The following is a 27,833-nucleotide window of genomic DNA, read 5'->3' on the forward strand; positions in this document are numbered from 1 at the left end:
GAGGTTAGAGGGCAAGATCAAAGTAGCACGAAGGGAGGTTAGCCAACTAACGGAGTTGCAGAAAGGCGTGACAAAGAAGGTGCATAAGAAATACAGCAAGCTGTCCATACCTGAGGCCTTGGAAACTGCCAAGCAACGACTCACAGCCTTGGCCAGCCGCTTGAGGAGGTACACCAGAGAGATAGAAGGCAGGAGAATAAACCAGCTGTTCTCCACAGAACCAGCAAAGGTGTACTCTCAGTGGCAAGGGAACAATAATAACAGAACAGCACCACCAAGGCTGGAGACGGAGCAATACTGGAAGAGCATATGGGAGAAAGACACAACCCATAACGGCAATGCTCAGTGGCTAGTGGATCTGAGGGCAGACCATAGCGACCTCCCTGAACAGGGTCCAGTAACCATCACAGTGGCAGACATCCAAGAAAGGGTCTCCAGTATAAAGAGTTGGACAGCACCAGGCCCCGACATGGTTCACACCTACTGGCTGAAGAAGCTGACTGCACTCCACGAGCGTCTGGCAGCACAAATGAACCAGCTGCTAGTTAACGAGAGACACCCGGAATGGCTAACCGAAGGTCGGACGGTCCTGATCCCCAAGGACCCCAAGAAGGGACCGGTCCCATCCAACTACCGACCAATAACCTGCCTCAGTACTACATGGAAGCTCCTGTCAGGCATCATATCGGCTAAGATGAACAGGCACATGGGTCAATACATGAGCGGGACACAGAAAGGGATTGGCAAGAATACCAGAGGCGCAAAACACCAGCTACTGGTAGACAGAACAGTCAGCCGAGACTGCAAGACCAGACTGACCAACCTGTGCACTGCCTGGATTGATTACAAGAAGGCCTATGACTCAATGCCCCACAGCTGGATACTGGAATGCCTAGAATTGTACAAGATCAACAGGACCCTAAGAGCCTTCATCAGGAACTCAATGGGGATGTGGCATACAACACTAGAGGCCAACTCCAAGCCCATAGCACAAGTCACCATCAAGTGCGGGATCTACCAAGGAGATGCCCTGTCCCCACTGCTGTTCTGCATAGGCCTGAACCCCCTCAGTGAGATCATTAACAAGACTGGCTACGGATACCGACTACGGAACGGAGCGGTTGTCAGCCACCTCCTGTACATGGATGACATCAAGCTGTATGCCAAGAGTGAACGAGACATCGATTCACTGATACACACTACCAGGATATACAGCAATGACATTGGAATGTCATTCGGACTGGAGAAGTGTAGCCGGATGGTAACAAAGAGAGGGAAGGTAGTCAGAACTGAGGGGATTGAACTACCAGAAGGCAACATTGCAGACATAGAGGACAGTTACAAGTACCTGGGGATCCCGCAAGCGAATGGGAACCATGAAGAGGCCGCTAGGAAAGCTGCAACCACCAAGTACCTCCAGAGGGTCAGGCAAGTCCTGAGGAGTCAGCTGAACGGTAAGAACAAGATCCGGGCCATCAACACCTACGCCCTGCCCGTGATCAGGTACCCTGCTGGGGTAATAGGCTGGCCAAAGGAGGAGATAGAAGCCACTGGCATAAAGACAAGAAAGCTCCTTACCATGCATGGAGGGTTTCACCCCAAGTCCAGCACCCTGAGGCTGTACGCTAAGCGGAAGGAAGGGGGCCGGGGACTGGTGAGTGTCAGCACCACAGTCCAGGATGAGACAAGAAACATCCACAAATACATCACGAAGATGGCCCCAACTGACAGCGTGCTCAGTGAATACCTCAGGCAGCAGAAACCCAAGAAAGAGGAGGAAGGCGAGGAACCATCATGGAAGGACAGGCCCCTGCACGGTATGTACCACCGGCAGATAGAGGAGGTGGCTGATATCCAGAAATCCTACCAGTGGCTGGACAAAGCTGGACTGAAAGACAGCACAGAGGCACTAATCATGGCAGCACAAGAACAAGCTCTGAATACAAGATCCATAGAGGCTGGGGTCTATCACACCAGGCAAGACCCCAGGTGCAGGCTGTGTAAAGATGCCCCAGAGACAATCCAGCACATAACAGCAGGGTGCAAGATGCTAGCAGGCAAGGCATACATGGAACGCCATAACCAAGTGGCCGGCATAGTGTACAGGAACATCTGTGCCGAGTATAACCTGGAAGTCCCGAGGTCAAAATAGGAGATGCCCCCAAGGGTGATGGAGAATGACCGAGCTAAGATCCTGTGGGACTTCCAGATGCAGACGGACAAAATGGTGGTGGCTAACCAACCGGACATAGTGGTGGTAGACAAACAGAAGAAGACGGCTGTAGTGATCGATGTAGCGGTTCCGAATGACAGCAATATCAGGAAGAAGGAACACGAGAAGCTGGAGAAATACCAAGGGCTCAGAGAAGAGCTCGAGAGGATGTGGAGGGTGAAGGTAACGGTGGTCCCCGTGGTAATTGGAGCACTAGGTGCGGTGACTCCCAAGCTAGGCGAGTGGCTCCAGCAGATCCCGGGAACAACATCGGAGATCTCTGTCCAGAAGAGCGCAGTCCTGGGAACAGCTAAGATACTGCGCAGGACCCTCAAGCTCCCAGGCCTCTGGTAGAGGACCCGAGCTTGAAGGATAAACCGCCCGCAGGGGCGTGCTGGGTGTTTTTTTTATATGTATATGTATGTATATATATATGTATAAATATATGTATATATATGTATGTATATATATATATATATACACACATACACACACACACACGAGGGGGTGCAGGACCACCACCTGTCTTTACTTGCTCTGCCCTTTTCTTGGTTGCTGTTATAAACAAACAAACAGATTATTTCAGGGTCTCTTTTCAAGAGACTAAAAGCAATATAAGTGATAAATATTACCATTCTGTAGAATATTCTTATATTTCACTTTTACTTGTCCCCATGTTCTAGTGGGTCCTGTTGTGGCTCTAATGTGAAAGAGGATATAATGGAATATAAATTATTTACGAGTTCAATTTGTCAGCAACTTTCTGCCAGCCCTCTCTCCTTGCTTTTGCAGCCTTTGCGGTGTTCCCTTGCGTTTTAATTAAACTCTGAAACTCCTGATATCCCTCAATCAAGAGTTCTTGCTCTGCTGCCGTAAAATACTGAGCGCGCGCCTTCGACATCTTCGCCGACCAATCAAAGGTTTGCCGATCAATGTTTCTACTATCGATGCGTAGCCCCTTTTAAGCCACCCAGTGATCTCGCATTACTTCATCCAGCTATACTAATCGTCAACAACAGGTGTGTTCGGAGAACCGGATTAGCGAGCTCAAGGTTAGCGCGATGATTTGATCTTGGATGTGTCATTTGATCTTGGATGTGTCATTTGATCTTGGATTTAGTAAGCGAGGTACGAAGAACGGACCCCAGGTCTTAGGAGGTTAAAGATTATTTGCAGTTGTTTGGTTAATGTCAAGCTGTCTATAATCCTGGAGTTGTGAGCTCCAACACTATGCCTGACATTTGCTCAGAGAGGACAAAACAACAACGAAGCAGACCAGTCTGTGGTTGTGAATGCTTGCAATTATTTGTTAGGAGATGTACTAAGCCAAGATCAAGTATCATGTTTCACACACTTTATACTGTCACAAGCTTGTGCAAACCTTTTTGCCAACTTCGCAATAGATTTTAACAAATGTTATTATTTATGCATCTATAATGTGCAAATGACTGAAGATGTCACTTGGATGCTTGGCATATAATGTGCATAATAATGTCCCTTTTAAAGAGATATCTAACTGAGGCTTTCACTGAAATTGACCTACCTTGTTGAGTCTTTTCTACCAATTGGTTTTTCATCTGTAATGCCAAAAAAAAAAAAAAAAAATCCACCAGAAGGCACTGTGAATGGAAACTAGGAGGTCAGAAACAAAAAACCATCCAACATATTTTGAGTGTTTTTGATGAAACTACGGTAGGAAGATATAATTTTTTGATATATGATAGTGTTAGAGGACTTACTAAACAGATGTATGTCACTTGACAGCATTAAAAAAGCGAAATTAATTAAATTAATTATGTTGAATAATTTTTTTTAAAAAGTGGTCAACCAAACGGTTGATTTGGCCCTTTATGATGCTAATGCTAACATAACCTAAATGTTACTAAAATTTATTATTTGCCATAAAATCAGACCACTACACCCATTTTGTTTATCCATTGCTATTGATAAATCACATTAAGTGTTAGCACAGCAAGAATATGCTGTTATAATTTCCTCAGTAAGTCATTTTTGTAACTTTCTGAGTTAATATTAGTAAATATTGTACAAATCAAGAATAACACGTGGAAGTCACAAATATCACAACTGATTACCTTTTAATCAAATTACAGTAGCTGGTAAATTAATATTACTAAGTTTTCAAAATTATAATTTCATGTTTAACAAGTACTATATGGACGCTAAACAATTATATGGCTAAAAATCACATGGTCCTGTGGCATGATACTCATGATACCACCCACCTTCAACCACAGTGTGTTTGAGGTCATGGTTTCATATGAAGCCACAAGGGCTGGCACTCTCCACCAGTATATTGCCAACAAACCAGATGAGCGGGACTTTAAATTGTTCTACACTTGCTGCTGTATCAGGGGGATCTACATTCTTCAATGCTCCCCTTAGTGAAAAGGAACAGAAGCTCCCTCTAAGGGGCCAAAGTTGTAAAAAACACTATGCAAACCCATAAAAGAACCTCAGCTCTTCACAAGTTTCAGCTTGGTCCAGAACCTGCACACCTCCTTGGGTGTCAGGTGCATTGGTACTGTATGACCAAACTGCACCGGTGGAGCTCCCCTGATGGCAGACAAAGACCTGATGAAGAAGGGCCATGGAGCCTGTGATTACAGGTCTGATGAAGGTCTGATTACAATGAAATGGTTTGACAAGAAATGTGGAGGAATTAAACTTTCTGATATGCTATTACACCTGTATAAGACAAGTTATAAGTTACAAGTTAAGGAGATGGCATATTCCACTGTTCGGATACATCCTTGACCTGGTCTACAAGAGGGACTGTGCCCTACTGGACCAGAAACCGTAGCTCTCAAAAGGATTCCACCTGGCTGTGTCTGAACCAAGTTAAAAAGCCAGCATCTAGAGTTGGACAACCATGATTCAGCTCTCCAAGACCACAGAATCAATGCTACACCCTAAGACCCCAACGACCAAAACCACAAGCAGATGTGCTTGATTTGCTCTGTTTTTATTTTATTTTTTAAAAAACAAAACTGATTTTGCACAGTAGCATTCAATCAGAAGTGGCCTGAATGTGAGTATTTTGTGCTGTAGCACATTTTTCACATTTGCAGATGAAAAAACTATGTATTTTGTTGTTTGATATAATACTTTCCTTTGATGGAATTTTCAACTGTATTATCTAATGTACTTGTATTTGCATGACATTTCATACTTTTACCATAAAGGGACATCTCAACCGTTTGGTGGAGATCAATATTTTAAAAACTACAGGGTCTATTGAAAAAAAATATTGATTGTGGTTATTACTCACCCAAATCAATAAGAAATGCAAACAAAAAATTTTTTTCATTGCTTTTTTCTCGGTGAGGACATCAAAGGGATTTATTTTTATAATACTTTTTTTATAATCACAATGACACTCAGTATACTGATTGAAAAACTGACCAGTATTCAGGTTTTTTAATTATTGTTTTGTGTATCCATTGAAGTGTAGATACTAACATATCCTGTGCTATGGCAGTACTTTAAACATGGAAACTGATCTATTATTGATGATGCCAAAATTGCCCTTATTCCTGAAGTTGGGCTGCAAGCAAAAACAGTTGCATTTAATAAAATTGGATAAACAAAAACTTTACTTATCTGTAGATCTCTTGTAAAATAAACAAATACAAAGAACAGAATTTTTAAAAAAAGAAACGAAACATTTTTAAGTGATCCTCTTTGTTTTCACACACACACTTTAGGAGCTGCTACTGGAGTCATTTTATTTGGGCCAGCACAGCACAGTGTCCCTGACATTCTGACCAAGAAGCCCAAATGAAGCCACAGTGAAATTGCCACACACACACACACACACACACACACAAACCACCAGCAACAACAAAAACATAACTGATTTAGTTCATGTACAAGAAATACTCACTTTTCTCCATAGCACTCCATTAAGTGTAAAATAAGAATTTGGACCCTCCATCCTTCATGTATGGATATGTGCTGGTGTTCCTCAAGACTGGCAACCTAAGATATCCCCCCCAGGTGATGTTCTAAAGTTAAATAATCAAAGTTAAAACACTTTTAATGGTCATTTTAGAATAATTGAATCTACTTGTGATGGCTGCAGCCACGCAGTGTCAATATCTACCAAACATCAGTGTTACAATAGAGGCTTAACCATAACACTTCACTTACATTTTTCTTTCTTTAAATATAGGATTTAATTTACAGGAAAATAAAGAATTGGTTTTGCTGTAGAATTAATTTACTTATATAATCAAATTATGCTGTATTCTAAAATAAGTGCACACATTTTAGTTTACACTGTTATGTATGTATGATTTAATCTTTCTTTGTTTTCTGAGTTACGTCAGTGGCAGCTGCTCCCAGTCCCTTGGTTGATGAGCTAAAAGTTGGAGCAAGTATGTGGGGACCTGCAAATTGTGTCATATCACATTTCTGAATCATCGGGGGAAATGGAATTTGTGATGTTAGTTTTAGTTGGGTTTTGTGTGTTCTACGCCTTTCTGTGTTTTTGTTGGCTGATCAGCCACTGTTTAAGTTTCCCCTTTGTCTCATTTAGGTAGGTTAGTTTGTTTGAGTTAGTAGTATTGTTTTTTACCAGCTTTTGAGAAGAGTTCTGTTACTTTGACCTCTTTTATGGGCCCAAGATTTGGAATTTTCTGTATAATTTAACCAAGTTTGTTTTAGGATCAAATAAAAAAATGTTTTTTGCACTTTAACCTGTGCCTGACGTTCCTTCACTGCTCGGTCCATCACAATACTAAAAAGTTAGCAAGGATAGCATTTCTCATTTTTAATTTTCATTAAAGTGAATGTACATAGATATAAGTTTAAAATATATATATATAAGCAAGTGTGATTGCACAGCTTGTGTACCCTGAACCAATCATTCGGACAATTAAGTCGGTGACTTTCATCTGTGAAGTAATGACAGGCTGCTTTCACACAGTGTCATAGAGTAGCTAGCACTGCCTCCATCTAAGTGAAGAGCAGATTAGCTGTATACTGAGAGGGTCTGAATGCAGCCAACATTCTCAGCCCCGCGAGGTTAACCCTTTCACAACTGTAGTGGGATTTCTCTTTAATGTATTGTCTTAATGAAGATGCTTTGATGTCACTTGGTTTTAGGCTACGTCCACACTAGCCCAGATAGATTTGAAAACGGCGTTTTCGTCTGAAAACGCTCCGCGTCCACACCAGCATTTTCAGTCATTTTCACAGAGTTGTGTGTCCACACTGAAACGGCTGAAAACTCTTAAGTTCCAGTACTGCGCATGCGTGAAACGCAAGAATATTAGGCTTGCCTCATTTCTGTCTGCCGCTTATTTACTTTCACACTGGTGATGGCAATGTAGCTTGCCATCACCAGTGTGTGAATGTGTGTGTGAATGGGTGGATGACTGGATGTGTAAAGCATTTTGGGGTCCTTAGGGACTAGTAAAGCACTATACAAATACAGGCCATTTACCATTTACCATTACTTTCTGGCTCGTTAAAACGTCACGGCAAAATGTCGAGGAAAAGCACCGAGTTTTTTAAATGGACTAACAATGAGGTGGAGTTGTTGCTGGGAGTAACACAAAAGTACAAAGTTGCCAAGCGAGTGAGAATTAAAGAATTTGTAGATAAGCGATCTGGAGCATGTACAAAATCATATTAATCTTTTTTAGGGCTGTCAAAATTGAGAGCAATCAAAACAACTGCTGTATAATGCCCTCCGCTATCTTTGTTTGTGTTGACTAAGAACCAAAAGGCTTAATATAAAATATATTTAGAAGGCAGTAAATTAGTGTTTTTTCATTTTACTTTGATTACACGTAAATTTTGGAGTGGCGGACCTTAAAGCTACTGAGGTCTCAGAGTGAGGATCGAAGATGGTGGCTAAATATTGGTGGTGGCAGTATAAATACTCACGTGTGTTGCTGTTGCCATCCCAAGTGCAGGTATGCGCGTGCCCTTTGCGTGGTCTAGTGAACGAGGGAAAGAAGGGGATCAAAGTATTAGCGCAATCTACCTTTAAAAAGTCTAAATGGGACAAATGATCATTTCCTTTAAATTTTAAAATAAAAAGATGTTGTTATCAACATAGAGGTCATTTAGGTTAAATTAAATAATTGAATTGAATTAAATAGTTAGACTGTGTTCCTTTTTCTTTTTTTAACCTTTTTCCTCACAAATGCAACACCCAATCTCATACCTTCTATCTATATACAGTGATCTCTAAATGGTTTGTCAAACAGAGCAACCTCAGCCTAATTTCAAATAATAACTTTAAAAGATGATATCAAGCATTTTTAAGTTGAAATAACTTTCTTCATCACAAGCTAGCTGGTGTAATCTGTTAAAAGACCTTTGACGAGTAGGTAAAGTTCTAGAATAAACCAATAACTTGCATTATCAACCATATGATTTTCAAACTGTTAGAATTCACCTTTTACTTACCATGTTTTATTTCATAGTGGAGGAGAAGTCCAGTGATATCTGATCAGGTCACAGTCTAGTTGAAAATGGCAGTTTTTGAAGAATGACGTGGCTTCTTCTGAGGCTCATCTTCAACTCTAACAATTAGGCAAACTTTTTACCCAATATTTTATCAAAGATGCCCAACCTATGACCCAACAGAATTAGTCAAGCTGTGGAGTGAATTGAAGAACCCAGCACATTACTAACCCAACTCCTGAGTCATGACTTTTGAACCAATATTTGGTCACAATAACCCAACTTAAACCTATGGCTTTTACCCAGAAGTTGAGTTATAAAAATAACCCAGCATTTTTTTTAGGTTTTAGTAACCAGGGCAGCACAAACTGAGATTACTCTTGTGCCAAAGATGAAATCAGATTTTGAACTTTTCATCCTGGATGCCATCATGAAATTCATCCATATCAGGAGATGTTCCAGATCAAAACTCTTTTTTACATGCAGATGCAACAAAAGTGCTGCAGTGACAATGTCACGGCCCGGAGAATCAGCAGGCCGCTGATTAGTAGTTTTGTCTCTCTGTCAAAGGAGTTTGCAAAGAAAAGCGTCTGGACTTCTTTAAGTTGCTTGAAGACGTTTCACCTCTCATCCGAGAAGCTTCTTCAGTTCTAAGGTCAAATGGCCGAGAGTCCCAGATTTAAACCCAGTGGGAGTTTCCCCCCAAGGAGGGACAAAGGACCCCCTGATGATCTTCTAATCACATGAGCCAAGGTGTGAAAGCGGGTGTGGGACCTAATCACCCCGGGTTTCGGGTGAGCTCATTGTGAAACCTGGCCCCACCTTGTCATGTGAATTGAATTAGTTTTGTCTCTCTCTCTCTCCCTCCCTCTCTCTCTTGCCTTCTCTCTCTCTCGCCAGGGAGGATCTCACTGCAGGTTCACGCCCTCGGCTCATGCCCCTCTGAAGAAGAAACACCTGGGCCTCATTAGTGCAACCGGCATTTAAGCCAGGGAGAGACTTCTACTCATTGCTGGATCGTTATGTGTGACTTGTATCCCCTGGACCCGACCTTGTGTTCCCTGAGTGGATTCCTATTTTTGTGAGTGTTTGGAGAGAGACTGATTGTGAGTGGAGAGTGTCTGAAAAGGAGCAAGTGTCTTTTCCCCTACCTGGATTCCCCTGGAGCCTTTTTCACTGTCACTGTTTTGTATATAGCGCCACCCCTGCACTATTTGTATATACACCTGGTGGAACTGTAATAAATACCAACTGTGTGCGAGTCTTCAAGCGAACTGTGACAGACAAAGATGGAGATTCAATTCAATTCAATTCAATTTTATTTATATAGCGCCAAATCACAACAAAAGTCACCTCAAGGCGCTTTATATTGTACAGTAGATACAGAGAAAAACCCAACAATCATATGACCCCCTATGAGATAAAGATACAGGATTAATTCATCATGTAAAAGAAATACATATTTAACATACACAGAGCAAAACATCTGCATTAATCATCAGCGAGTACTTTAAATTGATGGAGTCAAGTGACAGTTTGGATTTATTTGTGAAAGAGAGGAAATGAAAGGGCTGTTGAAAGTCTTTGAGCACTTAAGCATGACATGGTGAAGCTCTAAACAGGGCAACCCTAATGTGTCTGAATAAATGGTGAGGCATTTAGCATAAACACCACGAGTGATGATCAATGAATAAATGATTTTTTTTTACTCAATGTGCATTTTTAATTCTGTCTCTGTGCTTTTTGTTCTTAAGGCCTTTAGTGAGCTGTTCATGGTGCTGAACAAGCATAAATCACTATTTAACTACTTGGAATTTTCCTTTGGATTTTACCCGTGCTCATCCAGTCACTTTAAATTCTATAACACAATAAAGTGTTACTATTAATAGTTTGAAGGAGGGGTAGGACTACACTATTAATGTGAATTCCCCAATCCTCTGCTGCCTACCCACCATCTATCTTTCCTCCCTCTGTTTTCTATCTTTGTCTCTCTGTGAGTGGCATTTGTGGTGTGTGTGATGTGTGTCAGTGGGGTTTGGCAGTTCTGCTGGTTCCTGCTCCTCCTCGGCTGGAGCACCTGCAGTAACTGATAATCAGTCCAGCACATCAGTTTGGAAGAATTTGACTCTATTTTTGACACAGAGCAGCTTTAATTCTGACATGTTGGATTTTCTCACATGAACTGCTCGCTTCCAGCTCTTTCACACCATTTTTGTTGGACTCTGTTGGACTTGGTTGTTCCAAAGCTCTATTTTTAACAGCAGGCATGGGCGCTTTGTGTTCCTACTGCTGCTGGAGCTGATTGAGGCCATTCAATACAACACTGATGATTCCAGCAGACATGCCACAGCACATTTCAGAAGCATCCCTGAAGCATCTCTTTGCTCCGCACCACTAAAAATAACTCTGGCTCTGTTTTTACAGAAGCTCCATCAAGCTGCACAAAACAGAGGAAAATGTGCAGAACAGAAGAAACAGCAAAGGAAATCCTGTCAGTGTTGAAAATAGAAGAGCCTGTGCAGACCAACATGTTTCACTTCTAAAATACACCAGGTGTGGTTTGAAGGACGCAACAAAACCACATCAGAAAGACATCAGAGACTCATCACATCACTCGCTGGATTCACTGGATTATTTTTCTTTATTATTTGGAAGAGAGAAAATAAAACTTGACTGTTTGTGTCATTGTGGTGCTGCATGGCCCACTTTCTCCTGAGATTCAGTTCACAGACAGATGTTCTGATAGTTTTCTTTAGAATTTGCTGCTATAATTCAAAATTGATTGTGTGATTAATGATGGTGAGCCAGATGGGCCAAACCATGATACTATCAGCAGCATGTTTCATTGTAGTGGTGTATCATTGAGGGGATACATGGACTGGTGCTTATATAGTGATTTTCTATTTTCATGTGGACTAAAGTAGTGGACTGACCAACAGACTGACATTAACATCAGAGCCGTGCTGCTAGTGTGGCTAAAAGAAAAGAGAAGAAGAGACAGTCATGTTGATATGAACATTAGAGAAACACATCATGGAGCTGAAATATGATCCTGCTTCCTCATTTGGACTCATTCACCTCAGCTGACACATTCAACAGCAGACAGGTTTTTGTAGCAGTCTGTCTCACTGTGGGAGGATACTACATCTTTGGCTCTGGAACTAAACTGTCTGTAACAGGTAAGAACAAACATTTATTTTCCTTCAGTTGTTTTATTGTAGAAGTTGAAAATGTGTTTAAAGTCAGTTTCTGCTGCTTCAGGCTTTACATGTTAGTTGTTTCATCATTAGTAGAGAATTCATCTGCAGCCATTGTTACATAAGAAAAGCTCAATAATCTCTGAGAACATGTTGAAATCTCACTGAACAACTAAAGTTATTCTTTATTTCTGCAAATATTAGTGATGTTACAAATATTTAGGATTTGCTCATCTCAGTAATTCTGCACCATCTGCTGGTTTTTCAACACAAGATCATATTTGATGTTAAAAATAAAGTAATATTGATTTATAAATGTATTGTTAGGAGATTTTAACTTTCCGTTGATGAAGAAACTCATTTTTAATTGTCAAATATTTATGTGTCTACTTCAAAAAGTATCTTTTAGCAAACAAAATTTTTAAATAATAATAATAATGGATTGGATTTCATATAGCGCTTTTCAAGGCACCCAAAGCACTTTACAATGCCACTATTCATTCACTCTCACATTCACACACTGGTGGAGGCAAGCTACTGTTGTAGCCACAGCTGCCCCGGGACAGACTGACAGAAGCGAGGCTGCCATATCGCACCATCGGCCCCTCTGGCCAACACCAGTAGGCAGTAGGGTAAAGTGTCTTGCCCAAGGACACAACGACCAGGACAGAGAGCCCCGGGATCAAACCGGCGACCTTCCGGTTGCAGATACGCTTCCCAACCCACTGAGCCATGGTCCCCCCAAATGAGATAAAATTCAGAAGCAATTTGATGTTAAAAAATGTAGGAAAAAATAACTTTTTTAAACTCAGATATGTATTTTTCACATTTATCATATGACCCTAAAATGTACATTGAAATAAAAGGGTAATGATGTTAAAATTGATAATTCTGGTATTAAAATGTACAAAGAAACCTGAGCTTTGGTTAAATTTACATAACAAAAATGAGAAATGAGACATTACATTGTTAAACACTTTGTGCAGCATGGACTGTTTGGAAATGTGCTTTCTAAATACACTTGACCTTGACCAAATGTGTTCGTTCAGAAAGCCGCTTTTTTAGGAATATATAAATATCTTTGTTAAAACGGATACTGTTAAAGACTATAATAAAAACAATTAACATACATAATCTTTAGTTAACAAGTAATGATTTAATAGCAATATTTACATTTGTTCAAGAAGAAAGTAATACATATTTTAATCATTAAATTAATGTATTATTTCAGAATATTTTTAAATAAGAGAAAACATACATAAAATTACAATGAACAAAAAATGCAATGAAAAACATTTTAATTTTAGATATAATGATGCCAACTGAAGTGTTTCTATCCTGATGAATAGATTAAATTTATTTTAATTAAATTTGACAAAATTACATACATTTAGGAAAAATATCATGAAGTAAATGTCAGATCTAAAAAACAATGTCAGACACAATGAACATTTCAGATTAATTTAATAAAAAATATTATGTCTGTTATATGAAGTTATATTTGCTTCACAATTTGCATGTATGAAAAAATATATAATTAGAAACATGTTTTATTTCATATATGAAAAGAAAATATTGAGATTCTGTTTCTGTGTTCATTTTATTAGATTAAAGTTTATTCAATTCAATTCAGTTTTATTTATATAGCGCCAAATCACAACAACAGTCGCCTCAAGGCGCTTTAATATTTTATAATATTAAATATTTAACATGTGATTCCCACACTGTGAGTACTAAAATCTTAAATGAAGTTTTAAATAGTTTTTAAAAGTTATATGATGTTAAATGTCTTTGTTATTATTACACTAACCATAAAAGTCACAAAGGGTTAGAGTTCATTCATGAAGGTAAAGGACAAAAGAGGGAACATCACTAACACACTGTGAGTCCATCACAGGACAAACAGAAACAGAGAACCAGTGATACTCACAGCCACACCTACAGACTATTCAGAATCACCAGTTAACTGAACAAACTTGTCTTTGGATTGTAGATGGAAATCAGAGCACCCAGAAAAGAACGACACAGGCACCGAGAGTTCATGCAAACACACAGCAGAGGCCCACCCGACCAGCAGGTCTGAACCCACAACCTTCTTGCTTTGAGGCTACAGCGCTAAACACCATGTTACCATTTATGCTTTCTTCATTTATGTCTTATAACATAAATAATACAAAAAGAAACCCTGACTGTAAGTTCTGTGTTGTTCAACCAGCAGGACCCAGAGTCCACCTGGAGGGGAACAGCTCCCTGCTGTGTGTGCCCCCAGCCATGTTTCCTCCTCTGGTCCAGCTGTCTTGTAAAAGACAGAAGAAGAACAGCCAGCTGAAGGAGCTGCCCCCTGCTGATGGAGAGCAGCTGGGGCTGATCCATGAACAAGAGAACAGCACATATAAATGTAACTGCTATGTGAAGCACGAGGGGGGCACAGTGGAGGCCCAAACACAACAAGGTAATGAAGGCTTGGTGACTGTGTTCAGCAGTGATTCAGCTTCATGTGGAGATGCTGTCAAAGAGAGCAGAGGAGCAGAGGACTGACATTTCTCACTGCAGCTCCAAACATTTGACTCCTTTTCTGTTTCAGAGGTTCCAGCTCCAGCAGCCTCCTGTCCTCCAGAGAGAGAGCCAGCAGACCTGCCAGCTCTGCAGCCAGCTGACTGTAAGATCACCTGCTGCCTCTCTGCATGGACAGCTCCAATGTCCAATGAGGGAGCTGGAACAAGTTTAGGGACTCAGTCTTAAAGTTGCACTAATTGATCAAATCTTCATCCAACAAGCTCTGATAAAGCCACTGTACACTAGCTGCTCAGCACCAAACAGCAGACAGACCATAATATGTCAGAGATCAGTTTGTTAGCTGCTTGTGGAGTTCTTCTGCCCCCAAGTGGACACAAACACTACATCAATTCATCCACTTGAAGAAGAAGCTGTGACTGTTTCTATTTGGACTTTTTCTCCTTGATGTGAGAGGAATAACCCGACTGTCTGTCTGTCTCTTTGTGTCTGTCTGTCCTTCAGTGTCCTTCCAGTCTCAGTGCAGGGTGAAGCTGCTCTGCCTGCTGTACACAGTGCTGATAGTGAAGAGTCTGGTGTACTGCTGTGGACTCTCTCTGCTGATGATCCTCACAAACAAGGGACCGTCCACCAACTGCACACATGCTGACTGACTGTTTTCTGCTCGCCTTTTCTCACCATCAGATTTCCTCGAGTCAGCAGTCAGAAATGTAAATAATGTGCTGGTTGGTTCAATGTTTCATTACTGAGCATTTGACCTTTTCTCATTGAATTATCTTACACTGTTTAATATAAATTTACAAATAAACATGTTTGATGTGTTTGTATGAAGTGTAGATTCTTTATGTGAAGTTTTAATATTTTGTAGATGTCTGCAGAAAAACTCGGGTGATGCATTCAGAACCCACCATAATACAATAACGGTGTAGTTATTTGCTTGAAGTAAAAATAAAGATTTGAATGTTAAGAATATGCTTCTAAATTTTTCTGTCATACATAACCTGTGTGACTGCAGCATTCATAGATGATAAACTTGCTCTCCTGCAGCAGACGGGCTGTGTGGGTTTCTGCTCTGCAGCCTCCACACCGTTAGCTGTGGCTTTTCACTTTAATAACACAATGACAGTTACAAGCATGAACTCTGCTTCAAGTTATTCAGGAAGCATCTGTGTTCATGTATGTGAGAGAAACAAAGTGTGAACTCAGAGCAGAGTTGATGTTTAGTACGAGCACAGCATAAAAATACAAGATGAAGTCTAAACATTAAATACCACAGAAGTCACGTAGAACCATTATGATTTAAAAGTACTGAAAAAAGTGAATAAATTAAGACAACATTTGTAAAAACAATTTCACAAGACACCATCAGTTCAGATAGATATTGAGCATCTTTCTAACTTTTCCTAATAATCATAAATATGTAAAACATTTAACTTCCTAGGACCTGGTGTCCACATATGTGAACAACACATTTTGGGTTGTCTAAACCAAATTACTACATTTTGCTCCACAAGGGCCTGATATCCACTTATGAGGACATTATACTAACACTGTCCCATCAAAAAGTGAATGTCCTCATATGTGGATCTCATTTTTCTCAAAAACAAAAACATTCATCAGGTCCCAATCAGCCCAAAGAGCAAAGAGAAATTAAAAATGTACGCCATGAAAGAGTTCGTGTCTCAGGAGGTTAAAACAAATGTGTCATTGATTAATCAGCTTAATTATTCAGACTAGTACAATTTATACAAATAATAAATTTGAGTTAAAAAATGTAAACAAAATCATAATTATAATCAAGACCAGCACAGAGAAACAAACTCAAAATAAAGATCATTTACTAATTTGATGATTTAACCAGTGCTGAATATTTTTTAAGTTCACCCACGCTGTACTATAAATTCTGTTGATATTAATATTAATATTTAAATCGGTGATAATTTTTTAAAACAAATTTTTAAAATATAAATTATAAATTACCTGAACTTTAGCGATGCTTTTAAAGAATTAATATTTTTACAATCTTAAATGTAAATATAAAATATATTTTCCTGATGAGATTTACTCCACACAGCTTAGTGTTTATGTCTCAGACGCTCGATGGCGAAGAAATAAGTGAAGTTTATTACAGGAGGTTCGGTGTGACGACAACGAGTGATGAAAACAAACATGAACTAAAAATCAGCTCTGAGGTAAATAACTCATTTACAAGGATGTATCACATATCACACCACGCTGTGAGATGCTGTCAGTAGCACTGAAGGAAAACACTATGAACAGTATTGAGGCGACGCCAGTCTCTCCGATCCTTTTGTCTTGGTAGAGATCACAGAGATGTTTCCAAGTAGGCCTACTTTTGTACTGTTGTGTAAATGTGTATGTAAAGGTGGATGACTGCCTACTGCAAATGAAATCTAACCATGGGTACAAATAAATGAAGCTGAAGCTGACGTAAAACGCAGCCCTGTTTTTATTACTGTTTATAGATATTATCATTGATGATCATCATTTTGAATGATTCTTAAAAAGGGTTTAATGAATCCTTCAGTCTGAAACCAACTTGGAACAAAACACATTAGAAGATGTGGGAAAGAACCACAGTGTGCACAGATTTTAAACACACAACCGAACCACATGTGTTTGTTTTACAATAAGTTGTTCATTTTAAATGTTGTTAGATATAATTTAAAATCTAATTGATTTTCATATTACATATTTTCTTTAATTTTCACATAAATATGAATAAATATCAGTTTTCTTAAAACTGTCACTAAGAGTTCAAATGTATTTAGGTTAAATAAAAACATCCATCATTCTGAAAAATCAAATCTGTGTCTGATCGTTTTTCTCTCAGCTGTAGCTTCAAAGTAGCTTCTTCTGCTCTTTGTTTGTATAAAGATGATGAACACACAAATGAAATGATCAGAGGACACAGATGTGAACCTGCAGCAGACCTACACCTGCCTGTTTCTACATATTCATCTTTCCTTATGTTGCTTTCATTGTGTTTCCTTTTTACCTGCATGAAAATGTTTGAAGTATATTATGATCTTACAACTAAATCAAATATTTGTAAGTGATGAACATCTGTGGCCGATATTGTGTTTGTGTATTTCCTGTGAATTCAAAATGTCGTCAATAAAACAGAAGAATTAAAGATTAGATGGTGTGCATATAATTTATTGTATTTTGTTTCACAAAAACAATGAAAATTTGACCAAATTCAACAAGTTACATAAAGAAGAAAACAACAGATAACAGTGTGTGTTAGTAAATTCACAGCAACCTGAATGTGTTTGTGGGAACATGAATGTTTTTGAGTGTTTCTGCATCATGTGACCCAGATTTTTGGATCTGCTGTCAGATTGAAATGAAGACGATGAAACCACACAGCAGCTTCAGCTGAGCTGTCAATCAGCAGCAGCAGTCTTATCTGTGGGCTGCAGGGGCTGATGGGAGCTTTGAGGACCTGTTAGAAACCACGTGGCCCTCGTCTGATCTCACAGCTCGTCCTTGTTTGGCCTCAGCTGCATCAGAGCGCCACTTCTCCCCAGGTTCACCAGAGGAAACACCACTGCACAAAATGCTTTTCCTCCCAGCTGCTGCTCTGTGCTGTCTGTGTTCAGGTGAGTGTTTCCAGCCAATCAGGAGCCAACAAACTCAACCTGTAACAAACACTGTCACACTAACCTTCATCTATCTGTCTGTCTCTCTACAGCACTGGTTACCATGGCAGCAGAACAGCTGTTTCAGGATGATGTAACATTGACCAGGAGAGTTGGAGAAAGTGTCTCCTTCAGCTGTGGAGGGTTAGAAAAGTGTGATAGTGAATATATACGTTGGTACCAGAAGAAAGAAACAGAAAAAATCAACATTATTCTTGTTTTTAATAAAAACAGCGGTTCTGTTGATTCAAGTTTCGGTCATCCTCAGAAAGATGATTTCACAGTTAAGAATATACAGAACGGCTGTGAGTTGAAGATAGAAAAAGTTAAACGTGATCATTCAGCCACCTACTACTGCTCCTGTTACAAGTCTGCTCCCCACAGTGAGAAATGATCCCTGCAGCCTGAACAAAAACCAACAGATGGACAGATGTCAGTGTTTGTGACAGGAAGAGAGCAGTAAACCACAGCCCAGGTTCACAGATTTCACCTCCATCTCAGAGTCACAAACATACTGAGCTCAGGGAGATTTTTATTTACTGCTGTCAGAAATTCAATTCTATTTATTTCTGTGTTGAACAGATTTTTCATCATGTTTTAAAATAGAAAGAAGAGGAACAGATGACATCAAACTTCCAAATGTATCCTCAGTCCCACAAAAACATTTATTCAAAGTGAAAGAAAAACAGATTGTGTCAAACTGGATCAAAGTCCATCCCTCAGTCACAGTCAGAGGTGGGTCGAGTATCCAAAAATTGTACTCAAGTAAGAGTATCATTACTTTAAAATATTATTACTCAAGTAAAAGTAAAAAGTAGGCGTCAAAAAAGTTACGAGTAAGAGTAAAAAAGTACTTGGTGAAAAGGCTACTCAAGTACTGAGTAAATAGCGAGTAACTGTTTGAAATGTCCGATTTATCTTATAAATAAATGCTATCAGACAATCAAAAATAAATAAATATACAAATTTTAGTATTTTCAAAAGGAATATATGTAAAAAGATCCACAAAATAAGACACAACAATTCTAATTTCAAGATTTCAGTTTTTCACAACGTAAAGCTTTTTCAAGCAAAACCTACAGTAAATATATTCGCATTTACAGCAGCCTCAGAGAAAACATTAGAACGAGGCAACTTCAACATAACAGACTACAGCTGATGCGCCAGAATGTCATACTAGGGGTGGTTCTTTTAAATACAAGGAGGGATTAAGTAAATCAGAAACAAATGACACAGAGATGCAACAGGTATAATCAGGAAAAGTTTATTCCCAAGACGGACAGCAGGAATAAAAAAACAAAACAAAACATCTGTGCTAAAATTCCACAGGAATAGGCATTCTAACAAAACTTATTTTGTATACTAAAATACCCTGAAGTATAGACAGTGGATTAACACAATGTAATATGTAAAAATGTAAAAACTACACTCACAAATAAACACTGAAATCAGAGTAAAACTAATTATAAAAGACAAATACAAATTCCCACTATGTGGATGTACATATGTGTATGGCTCACTTTACCATAAATTGTTTCTTCAGTCAGTCAGTGAAATGGTGCTTCAGCTTCAGCAGCAGTTTGCTCTCAAGGTTCTTGCTGTGAAGCTGTGACCGTTTGGCAGTGAACAGGAGTCCTGCATGACTAAAAAGTCTCTCACAGGCTGCAGATGCAGGAAGAGCTGTATTGACTTTGATCGACAGCTTCTTGATGTGAGGAAAGCCATGCAATAGCTCCACACCTCCAGTGAATGGACATGAAAGGTACCTCTCCAGTTCCTCTGCTTCTGGCTTTCCTGACCCCATGGATCTATCATCTTCATCGAATAGGCTGCTGTTTGTGCTGGCCTCATCCAGCTCTGTGTCTAGGTGATGTCTGATGAAGTGGAGACCTGTGGAAAGATGTAAGGTTTTCAAAAGAATTAGGTCTGGTCATTATAGTGCTGTATACACTGCCAAGCTGCAGATGTTTGTTTGGAGCTAGCCTCCAAAAGCTGCCCATACACGGTGTGATTTGGCCCATTTTGAGCAGATTTTTCAGTCGCGCAACCATTTTGGGGATCGGCCGTGTTTTGCCTTAATCGTGTGTGCATCGTGTAGTATACATGGGGTAACGATAAGCAGTTAACACCTCACGACCAGCTCCCAATCATCAATCGTATGGTTGCATGATAATCAAACCAGTTTGAAATCCTGTCGCCTCTCACACTGCGCACGCACAAACACAGAAATGAAAGAAAAGGTGGAGCGGCACGGCAGCGCAGCGTGTGATCTGGACAAAAGAGATGGAGGCACAACTTGGTGGATGAAGCAAGCTCATCCGAGTACACAAGCGTAGAGCTGCCACCGGGGCAAAAGAAAAATAGAGCTATATCACATTATAAAGTAAACGGTTTATTGTTCTAACAATATACCTTTCACGTTTGAACAATTTATATTGTACAAACGTGATAATTATGTATATTGCAATAACGTGATATTATATTGTTCAAACATGAACAGTATATTGTTAGAAAAACATACTTTTCACGTTATAACGTGATATAGCTCTATTTTTCTTTTGCCCCGGTGGCAGCTCTACGCTTCCGTATCCGAGGCTTTTCAATGTGGCCTCACAAAATTATCACGACTACAACAACCATGAAAGGAGTTGGATGGACATTGCTGCTCAATCACAGCAGCCTGGTCAATGTTTTTCATTAGTAATTTAGCAGAGTTGATGGTGTGTGTCTGTGTGAGTGAAAGACAGAGGGAGAGCGAGGGACAGATTTTGTATGATAAGCTTCATATTATGGACGCACAGTTTGAGCACTCAGGTCGCATCAGAGCATCAGGCCGTATAGTGTGAGACCCTGCATCGTGACCTATGAACTTCTAACCTCTGCGATTTAATTGTACAGTTTGAGCAGGAGCGGAATAACGTGACTGAAAAAAATCGCAGTGTTTGCCCAGCTTAATGCAGACTGTTTAAACTAAACAAGCTGCTGTTTCACATAATAAACCCTGTCAGCCGCAGTATTGCCTTCTGTTTTAACAGTTAAAGCAGTAAAGACGAGCTGTTTGCATGTTCGTGGAACTCTAGCGTCATTAACCAGGCTAGCTGTTAGCTTATAGCTCATGCAAGCTAACCAACGAGCAGTTAAAAAGACAGCTGAAGCTGCACAAAACACCCACAAACATACCTCACTACAACGTAGCGCCGGAAATATGACTCGCAGCTCGAGCTCGACACAGCTGCTGTAACATAAGACTGACATCCAGCTAACCACAGCTAAAAAGATATTTAGAGAAAACCTACCGTTTCCTCAGTTGTTTCACGCTGAAAAGTTGGTTTGTTTTGGCTCTGACTGAAGACACCGACACTGCAGACATAGCTGTTCTTTTGTGCTGCTTTTAAGCGAAACATTCTTTGTATGTGAGGCCAAAGGTGTTCATCCTCTTCGGCTCTAGCGTAGACTCTGCCATCATATTTCTTCTTTCCGTGTGTCGCTATTTTGAAATGCTTGGGCCGCTCCGCCCGCCACGGTTTCAAACTGGTCATGTGACTGTATGGCCGCGTCTCATTGGTAAAAAAGTTACCGGAAACTCCACTTACGGCATGTTATCTAAAGTGTGTTGTGAAATCAGTTTTACCCCGGTTCTTTGATTCGTCGAGGGATTCAGAAAACGGCACCGGAACTCAGTAATCATTTTTACAAAAACTTTATTCATCTTTATTCATCTTCATTTAAGCATGCACTTCTAGAAGGGAAGACGAGGCCGGTGTCCCTCTGAAACAATCTTCACCCCTTTGTTAGTTCCACCCAGCTTTATAGGAGCGACCCCATCATAAATCCCCATGTGTGCTGCAAACTCTGTGTCTGTGTCTATGTGCACGAGCACGTGAATGACTGTGTGTGCATACCTGGTATGTGCGTGCACGTGAGTGAGTGTGCATGTGGATGTGTGAGTGTATCAGTTAAAACACTGTGAGTGGGTGTCTCTTCCTAGGGGCCATAAATACCATCTCCCCTCCAGACCACAGTTACCAAGTTAAATGTTGAGACCCCCACACAGGTATCCTCTGGGGAATTTCCACTCAGCACTCTTTGTCTTACTCTCACAGTTCAACTGGGGAGGGTCTAAGATCTACTCCTAAGTTCATGACACAGTCAGGCCTTTATTTATATCCAGGGCAGTGTCAGTGTCTCTACCATAATTCTACATTCTATCTAACACATTTCTAAACTCTAAAACAAACTAAACATTCCTACATGTCTAAACTCTAAAATAAGCTAAACATTTCTACAAGTGTTAAACTATTTTTTTTTTAAAGTAACGAGTCGAATTTTGCAAATGTGGGGGAGTAAAAGTACCGTTTCTTCTTCATAAATGTACTCAAGTAAAAGTAAAAAGTATCGTGCAAAAAAGGTACTTAAAAAGTACATTTTTTTCAAAAACTTACTCAAGTAAATGTAACGGAGTAAATGTAGCTCGTTACTACCCACCTCTGTTCACAGTGTTAATGTTCTCTTCATGAAAACTCTTCCAGCAGCACTTGTTGTTTAACACCTTTCAGTACATTTAACCAGACACTTTCACTTTAGGACATTTTAAAGACAAATCTTAGACTGATGTCAGGTCAGGATTGTGTCCTTCTAGCAGCGGCTCATTAGGATGCTGATTTTGTTGGACAGATTTTGATCTAGTTGGTTCCCAGGTTGTCCAAACCCAGCAGGTCATGGCCGCCCTGACCTGGTTGTGCCAGAGGTTTGTTCCCTTAAAAAGAGACATGCTCCTTCCCACTGTCTGCAAGAAATAGAAGTAAATAAATATGATTCTAGTTCATCAAAATCATTTTCAGTGGGCACTGGATTAAAATTCAATGATAAGAAGACTGAGGTGATGGTTTTTGGTAGCCCCACTGAGATCCCCAATGTATATTTAGATACCTTGGCCCAGCACAATAAGCCAACTGTTACAAACCTGGGAGTCAAAGTGGACTCTGAACTGAAGCTTGACAGTCAGATTAAGGCAGTCATGAAGTCAAGCTTTAATGTAATGCACTTTATATAGGGGCCAGTGCTTCATACATTCCTCATCCACAGAGGCCGCGAAATGCTGCGACTCGTCTTTTAAGTGGCACTCCAAAGTTGGAGCACATTTCCCCTATTGTAGCTTGACTTCACTTGCTGCCCATTCCTTTTAGGTTCCATTTTAAAATTATTTAATTGGCTTTTAAAGCCTTCCATGTTCTGGTTTAGGACCTGGATAGTTTGGGGATAGAAGCTCCTCTTGAGTCCCTCTGCCCTTGCGCAGATGGTGCAGAACCTGCCTGATTGCAGAAGTTGGAACAGATTGTTGCAGGGACGGGACAGGTCCTTCAATATCTGAGCTTCTGTAGCCCAGCATCTCCTGGTGTAGATATTCTGAAAGGAGGGGAGAGCAGTCCTGCAGCAGCGTTCTGCCGTACTTCTTCTTAACATCCATGACTCACTGCTGATGCTCCCCAGCATTAGCGAGTGATTTGGAGGGCTCCCACTGCAACTGGCACCGGAGGAACTGCATCGCCGTGATCCTCCCTGGAATCCTTCTAAATGCAAGCGCCGGGGACGTGGACATGTATGTGGCACACGCTCTGGGAAGCTGCCAGTAGTAATATAGCTACAGCTTTTTTTTTTCAATTTGTGCTTATCTACTAGGCACAAACACACATAGATGATTTAACTGCATTAGGAGCATTTTGCTTTTTTCTTTAGCGATCTTATCATGTCAGAGGTCCAGCGGCGCCAGACCCATCGGAGCCGCCTTTTATCATGCCATTACACTTTCTACGACCATCCGATCCTTCAAATAGGTTTTCACCTGTTGCTTACACCTTTATCTCTGCATCTCAGAGGCCAGCTGAAACCAAGCCCCACCTATATAAAAATGCCCTAATCAACCACACTAACCCTTTACATCGGCCCTTGAGAGCATAACACTTCGTTCATCAGCACGAGCATTTTACTTTTAATTTAACTGTTTTAGGAGCATTTTGCTTTTTCTTTAGTGCTCTGAAACACACAGGGGTAATAGTTTCAAACAGAATACCACAAACAGCAGGCATTCCTGCTCTGATACTTCAGATTCTTAACTCTGCGACAGTTAGACAGAGGGGGGTTACAGTTAGACCCCCTACAATCAGCAGAAGAGGTCATCCTTATCAAGAGCATCTCAACTGTACATCCATAGTTTTCAATACAAACAGTCTCCTTTATCTTATGTCAGAGGTCCATCGGTGCCACCAAAGCTTTTTTACCTTTCTACTGACCATCCGATCCTCCAAACAGGTTTTCACCTGTTGCTTACACCTTTACCTCTGCATCTCAGAGGCCAGCTGAAACCAAGCCCCACCTATATAAAAAGGCCCTAATCAGCCACACTAACCCTTTACATCGACCCTTGAGAGCATAACACTTCGTTCATCAGCACGGACAACTAACCTAAGAGCCTTCTTTTCAACATGGACAGCATATACGGTAGGTAAAACAAGACTATTAACGGATTCTTAAATTTATACGACTGTATATCAAAAAATATTCAAACTGTTTTCTCTTCTAAACAAAAGCCTGATTTTTAGGAACTTGGCACACCGGGACACCCCACGGGCCACTTACACAAGGTTTGTGCTTCTTCTTCTCACACAAAACAGCTTGTGCCTCATTGTTTTGAAGCAATCTTACCTGTTTCACACATAGTAACATTAAAATGTGTATTTCTCATACTTTCTACAGGATCACAAAGCTATATAGGGCAAACAACACCTCTAAAAAACACAAGGTAAATATAGTGTTACACATGTTTTAAATATGTGTGTGTGTGTGTGTGTGTGTGTGTGTGTGTTCTGTTTAAACCTTGTATTAACAGTGCTTATCCCCCGGGTACAGGTTCAATAAGTTGTCCAGAAAAACCTACAGAAGCGGGGGCAATAAGACCAAGCCTTACGTTAGGTATGTATACAAGTCTCTATACATGACACTCAATTTAAAGGAAAAAAGGTTTTAAATATTTACAAATGTTCTAATACACCAGGCCCGAGACAGAGTACACAGCGTGTCAAGAAGCGGGGCCATCCGGAATAACACAGAACAAAGTGTGAGTATAGGCATAAATAAATCAAAAGAGTCAAACACATCCTGCTTTTGAAATGATACACCATATATATATATATATATATATTTCTAACACCCGTCTATCTCCACAGCGATCACACAACTCCTTACCACTACGGATCCCTTGAAGACCCCTTGACGTTTTTGGAATATTTACGTGATATTGAACTCCCAGAACAACAAGAAAAACCACAACCTTTGGGCAACGTCGGAGAATCGGAAGAATTCTTCATCACCGGGCCACACATACCAGCGAGTGAGTGTCTGCCTAGTGATTTCAGCGATGTTTTCGAGTACAGTCTATCAGATTTCAACATAAATGACATACCCGCCACGCCAGAATGTCTCAGAAACAACAGTGATTCAGACATAGGTTTTGAAGAAGGGTGCATAACAGACTCACAAATATCGCAGGCATATGATGCATACTTAAATGCAGCAAAACCCTCTACTTTTGAACAGAGCCATTATGCTTCAAAAAATGATATATTATCTTTGGTCGATGCTAAACTTAGTCAACATCAATGAGAAATAGAGGCTAAACTTAACCAGCAACAACAAGCAATACAGCTGAACTTGCAAGAAATAGTAGCTAAAGTTAACCAAGATCGAGAAGCAGCACAGGGCAACTTGCAAGAAATAGCACAGGTTCTAACAAGTAGCCAGCAGGCAATAAACGAGACCTCAGGTTTATTAGGTCTCATTAATACCACCATTCTAAATAGGTGACTTTTAAAATCCACATCATGGACCCACCCTGTAAATTATTCAAGCACAATGATGGTACCTCCGCTAGGGCTAAATGGTTCGACTTTGAGGCTTATAACCAGGCGGTTGCGCAATTAGTAAGCAATTGTCAAGTTTTGCATGCAACACTTAGTAGTCTTGCTGCAGCACGCAGTGGTGTGTCTAATGAGTGTCCTTGTCCAACTCATTCTGAACCTATTGCTGATGATGCATCCGAAACACAGACGGATTTTCCTGTAGCCGCGAATGTTACTGTTGCAGGGACTGTTGTTACTCAGGATACCGATGAATGTCTTATTACTGAGCCTTCTTTCACCCCTGAACGGGTGGGTGCACCCAGAGCACATGCTTATCAGGGGGCTGATGTTACTGTATCTGTTGCTGCTGCTGTTGCTGACGCATCACCACACAGCCCCTCAAACAATGGAAATTCCTCAAGTGTTAACCATACACAAACACATGCTGCAGTAGTTGAGCCCATTGTTCAGTCTGGGTCTGGCAGTCACAGCCAGTTTAGCATCAGAGAGATACCTAATTTCAACGCCCGAGAATTGCGCGAGTGCCTTGATTTTAGGGACATAAGTCTTGATGATCCAGAACAAGTGCCAGAAAGAGTTAGAAGCTGCCTAGCTAATAGTGATGGGATTTCCGGCTCTTTTTAGAGAACCGGCTCTTTCGGCTCCCAACCGGCTCTTCAGGTTGTTTTGTTGCTTTAATTAATTTATTATTAACAATAATATAAAATTATGCACAAACGGAATTACTAATGTAAAAAAAAAAAAAAGTGGTTTTATTTATATATGTTTATATATAATTATATACGGTTGCCCCTAGAGACAAAGCACGTACAAACTCCAAAACACATTTCTAGCGTTAACTGAACTTCCAAAACAGAGCTACCTAGATCACTTAAATTACACAATTGAAAGCATATGTGTATGGTTTGTGTATTTATACACAAGCACTCATATATATTCAAATAATTTAAAAAAATGTTCATTTACCTGCTACTACCACACACCAAATCCGGTGGTTGGTACTTGCTGTCTTGTGTAGCCACTAGGTAACAAAAGCTCAACACTGCGCCTAGCATCCTGGAGCACTTCTTTTGTGTTTTGTACGTGTTTTAGAGTTTGTACCTGCTTCGGAGTTTTTACGTGTTTTGAAGTTTGCACGTGCTTTGTCTCTAGGGGCCACTGTAAATATACTTTTATTTATTCACTCCACATAAAATGTAATAAATAAATCATATAATACAAAAACCAACTATTCACATTTCAATTTTTAACTATTTAAATTTTCAGGTTTTTCCTTTTAAACAAATTTAAAGTGAAACAACACAAAACACTGCAAACCACAACACAATTAAATATAAATTAAAATATGAAAACAAAAAGAAGATGCATATTCTCTGTCATATGGGCCTGCATGAATAAACTTTCTGAATCCTTTATCATCCGCAACTGAAAATAGTTGTGGATGATTACTATACCTTTCTAATGTGACGTTGTTGTCCCTGGCTCTCTTTCTCTCTCTCTCCCTCCTGCTCTGTTCCTGTGCGACTGCGAGTGTAACTACCGCCCCTCCCCCCTCTTCCCAGCGCAAAGCACAAGGCTCGCGTGCGGAGTGAAGCGGGAAAAAAGTGCGAGAGAGGGTGAGAGAAAGAAAAAATAAAACAAAAAACCCACGGTTCCCAATAAGGAGCCGGCTCGCGTCGTTCACGTGAAAGATCCGGCTCTAAGAGCCATTTCGTTCGCGACCGACCCATCACTACTAGCTAATGTGATAGATAGAGCAGTGGCTGGATCTCAGCAGGGTTGTGTTCTAAATGTGGTCCTCCGTGGACCCTCGCTGGCTTCTGATGTTCAAGCTGTTTTAAATCCTGATGATCAGTATGACCCTGACCTGTTTCTCGACCAAATAGCACAA

General features: G+C 40.2%; 2 protein-coding genes and 1 long non-coding RNA gene across 6 annotated transcripts in view; 2 read left to right on the forward strand and 1 right to left on the reverse strand.

Annotated features, from left to right (window-relative positions):
• Positions 1-27,833, reverse strand: part of LOC100704393 (zinc finger protein OZF) — an 883,579-nt gene that overhangs the window by 548,008 nt on the left and 307,738 nt on the right. The window lies entirely within an intron of this gene.
• Positions 10,809-15,071, forward strand: LOC109195451 (uncharacterized). Of its 3 annotated transcripts, XM_025900240.1 has the most exons (6): positions 10,809-10,915; positions 11,683-11,829; positions 13,841-13,924; positions 14,063-14,299; positions 14,432-14,506; positions 14,866-15,071. In XM_025900240.1, exons 2-6 carry the CDS (start codon positions 11,697-11,699, stop codon positions 15,012-15,014), a joined length of 678 nt encoding a protein of 225 aa, XP_025756025.1. In that variant the 5' UTR covers positions 10,809-10,915; positions 11,683-11,696; the 3' UTR covers positions 15,015-15,071. The 3 variants fall into 3 exon arrangements, with proteins under 3 accessions (XP_025756025.1, XP_025756024.1, XP_025756026.1); XM_025900239.1 differs by lacking the exon at positions 10,809-10,915 and having other exon boundaries at positions 11,528-11,829; XM_025900241.1 differs by lacking the exon at positions 10,809-10,915 and having other exon boundaries at positions 11,528-11,829; positions 14,066-14,299.
• LOC109195456 (uncharacterized) lies at positions 24,876-25,635 on the forward strand. The gene is made up of 3 exons (XR_002057050.2): positions 24,876-24,995; positions 25,078-25,140; positions 25,250-25,635. It is a non-coding gene; the product is annotated as an uncharacterized LOC109195456 (long non-coding RNA).

The sequence above is a fragment of the Oreochromis niloticus genome, linkage group LG18 (assembly GCF_001858045.2).
Source record: "Oreochromis niloticus isolate F11D_XX linkage group LG18, O_niloticus_UMD_NMBU, whole genome shotgun sequence".
Classification (NCBI taxonomy): Eukaryota; Metazoa; Chordata; class Actinopteri; order Cichliformes; family Cichlidae; genus Oreochromis; species Oreochromis niloticus.

Excerpts from the sequence above, each read along its gene's own strand:
- LOC109195451 (XM_025900240.1), top strand. The coding sequence starts at position 11,697 with ATGATCCTGCTTCCTCATTTGGACTCATTCACCTCAGCTGACACATTC. Across the intron at positions 13,925-14,062 it reads GAGGCCCACCCGACCAGCAG|CAGGACCCAGAGTCCACCTG; the intron begins GTCTGAACCCAC and ends TTGTTCAACCAG. Across the intron at positions 14,300-14,431 it reads GGAGGCCCAAACACAACAAG|AGGTTCCAGCTCCAGCAGCC; the intron begins GTAATGAAGGCT and ends TTTCTGTTTCAG.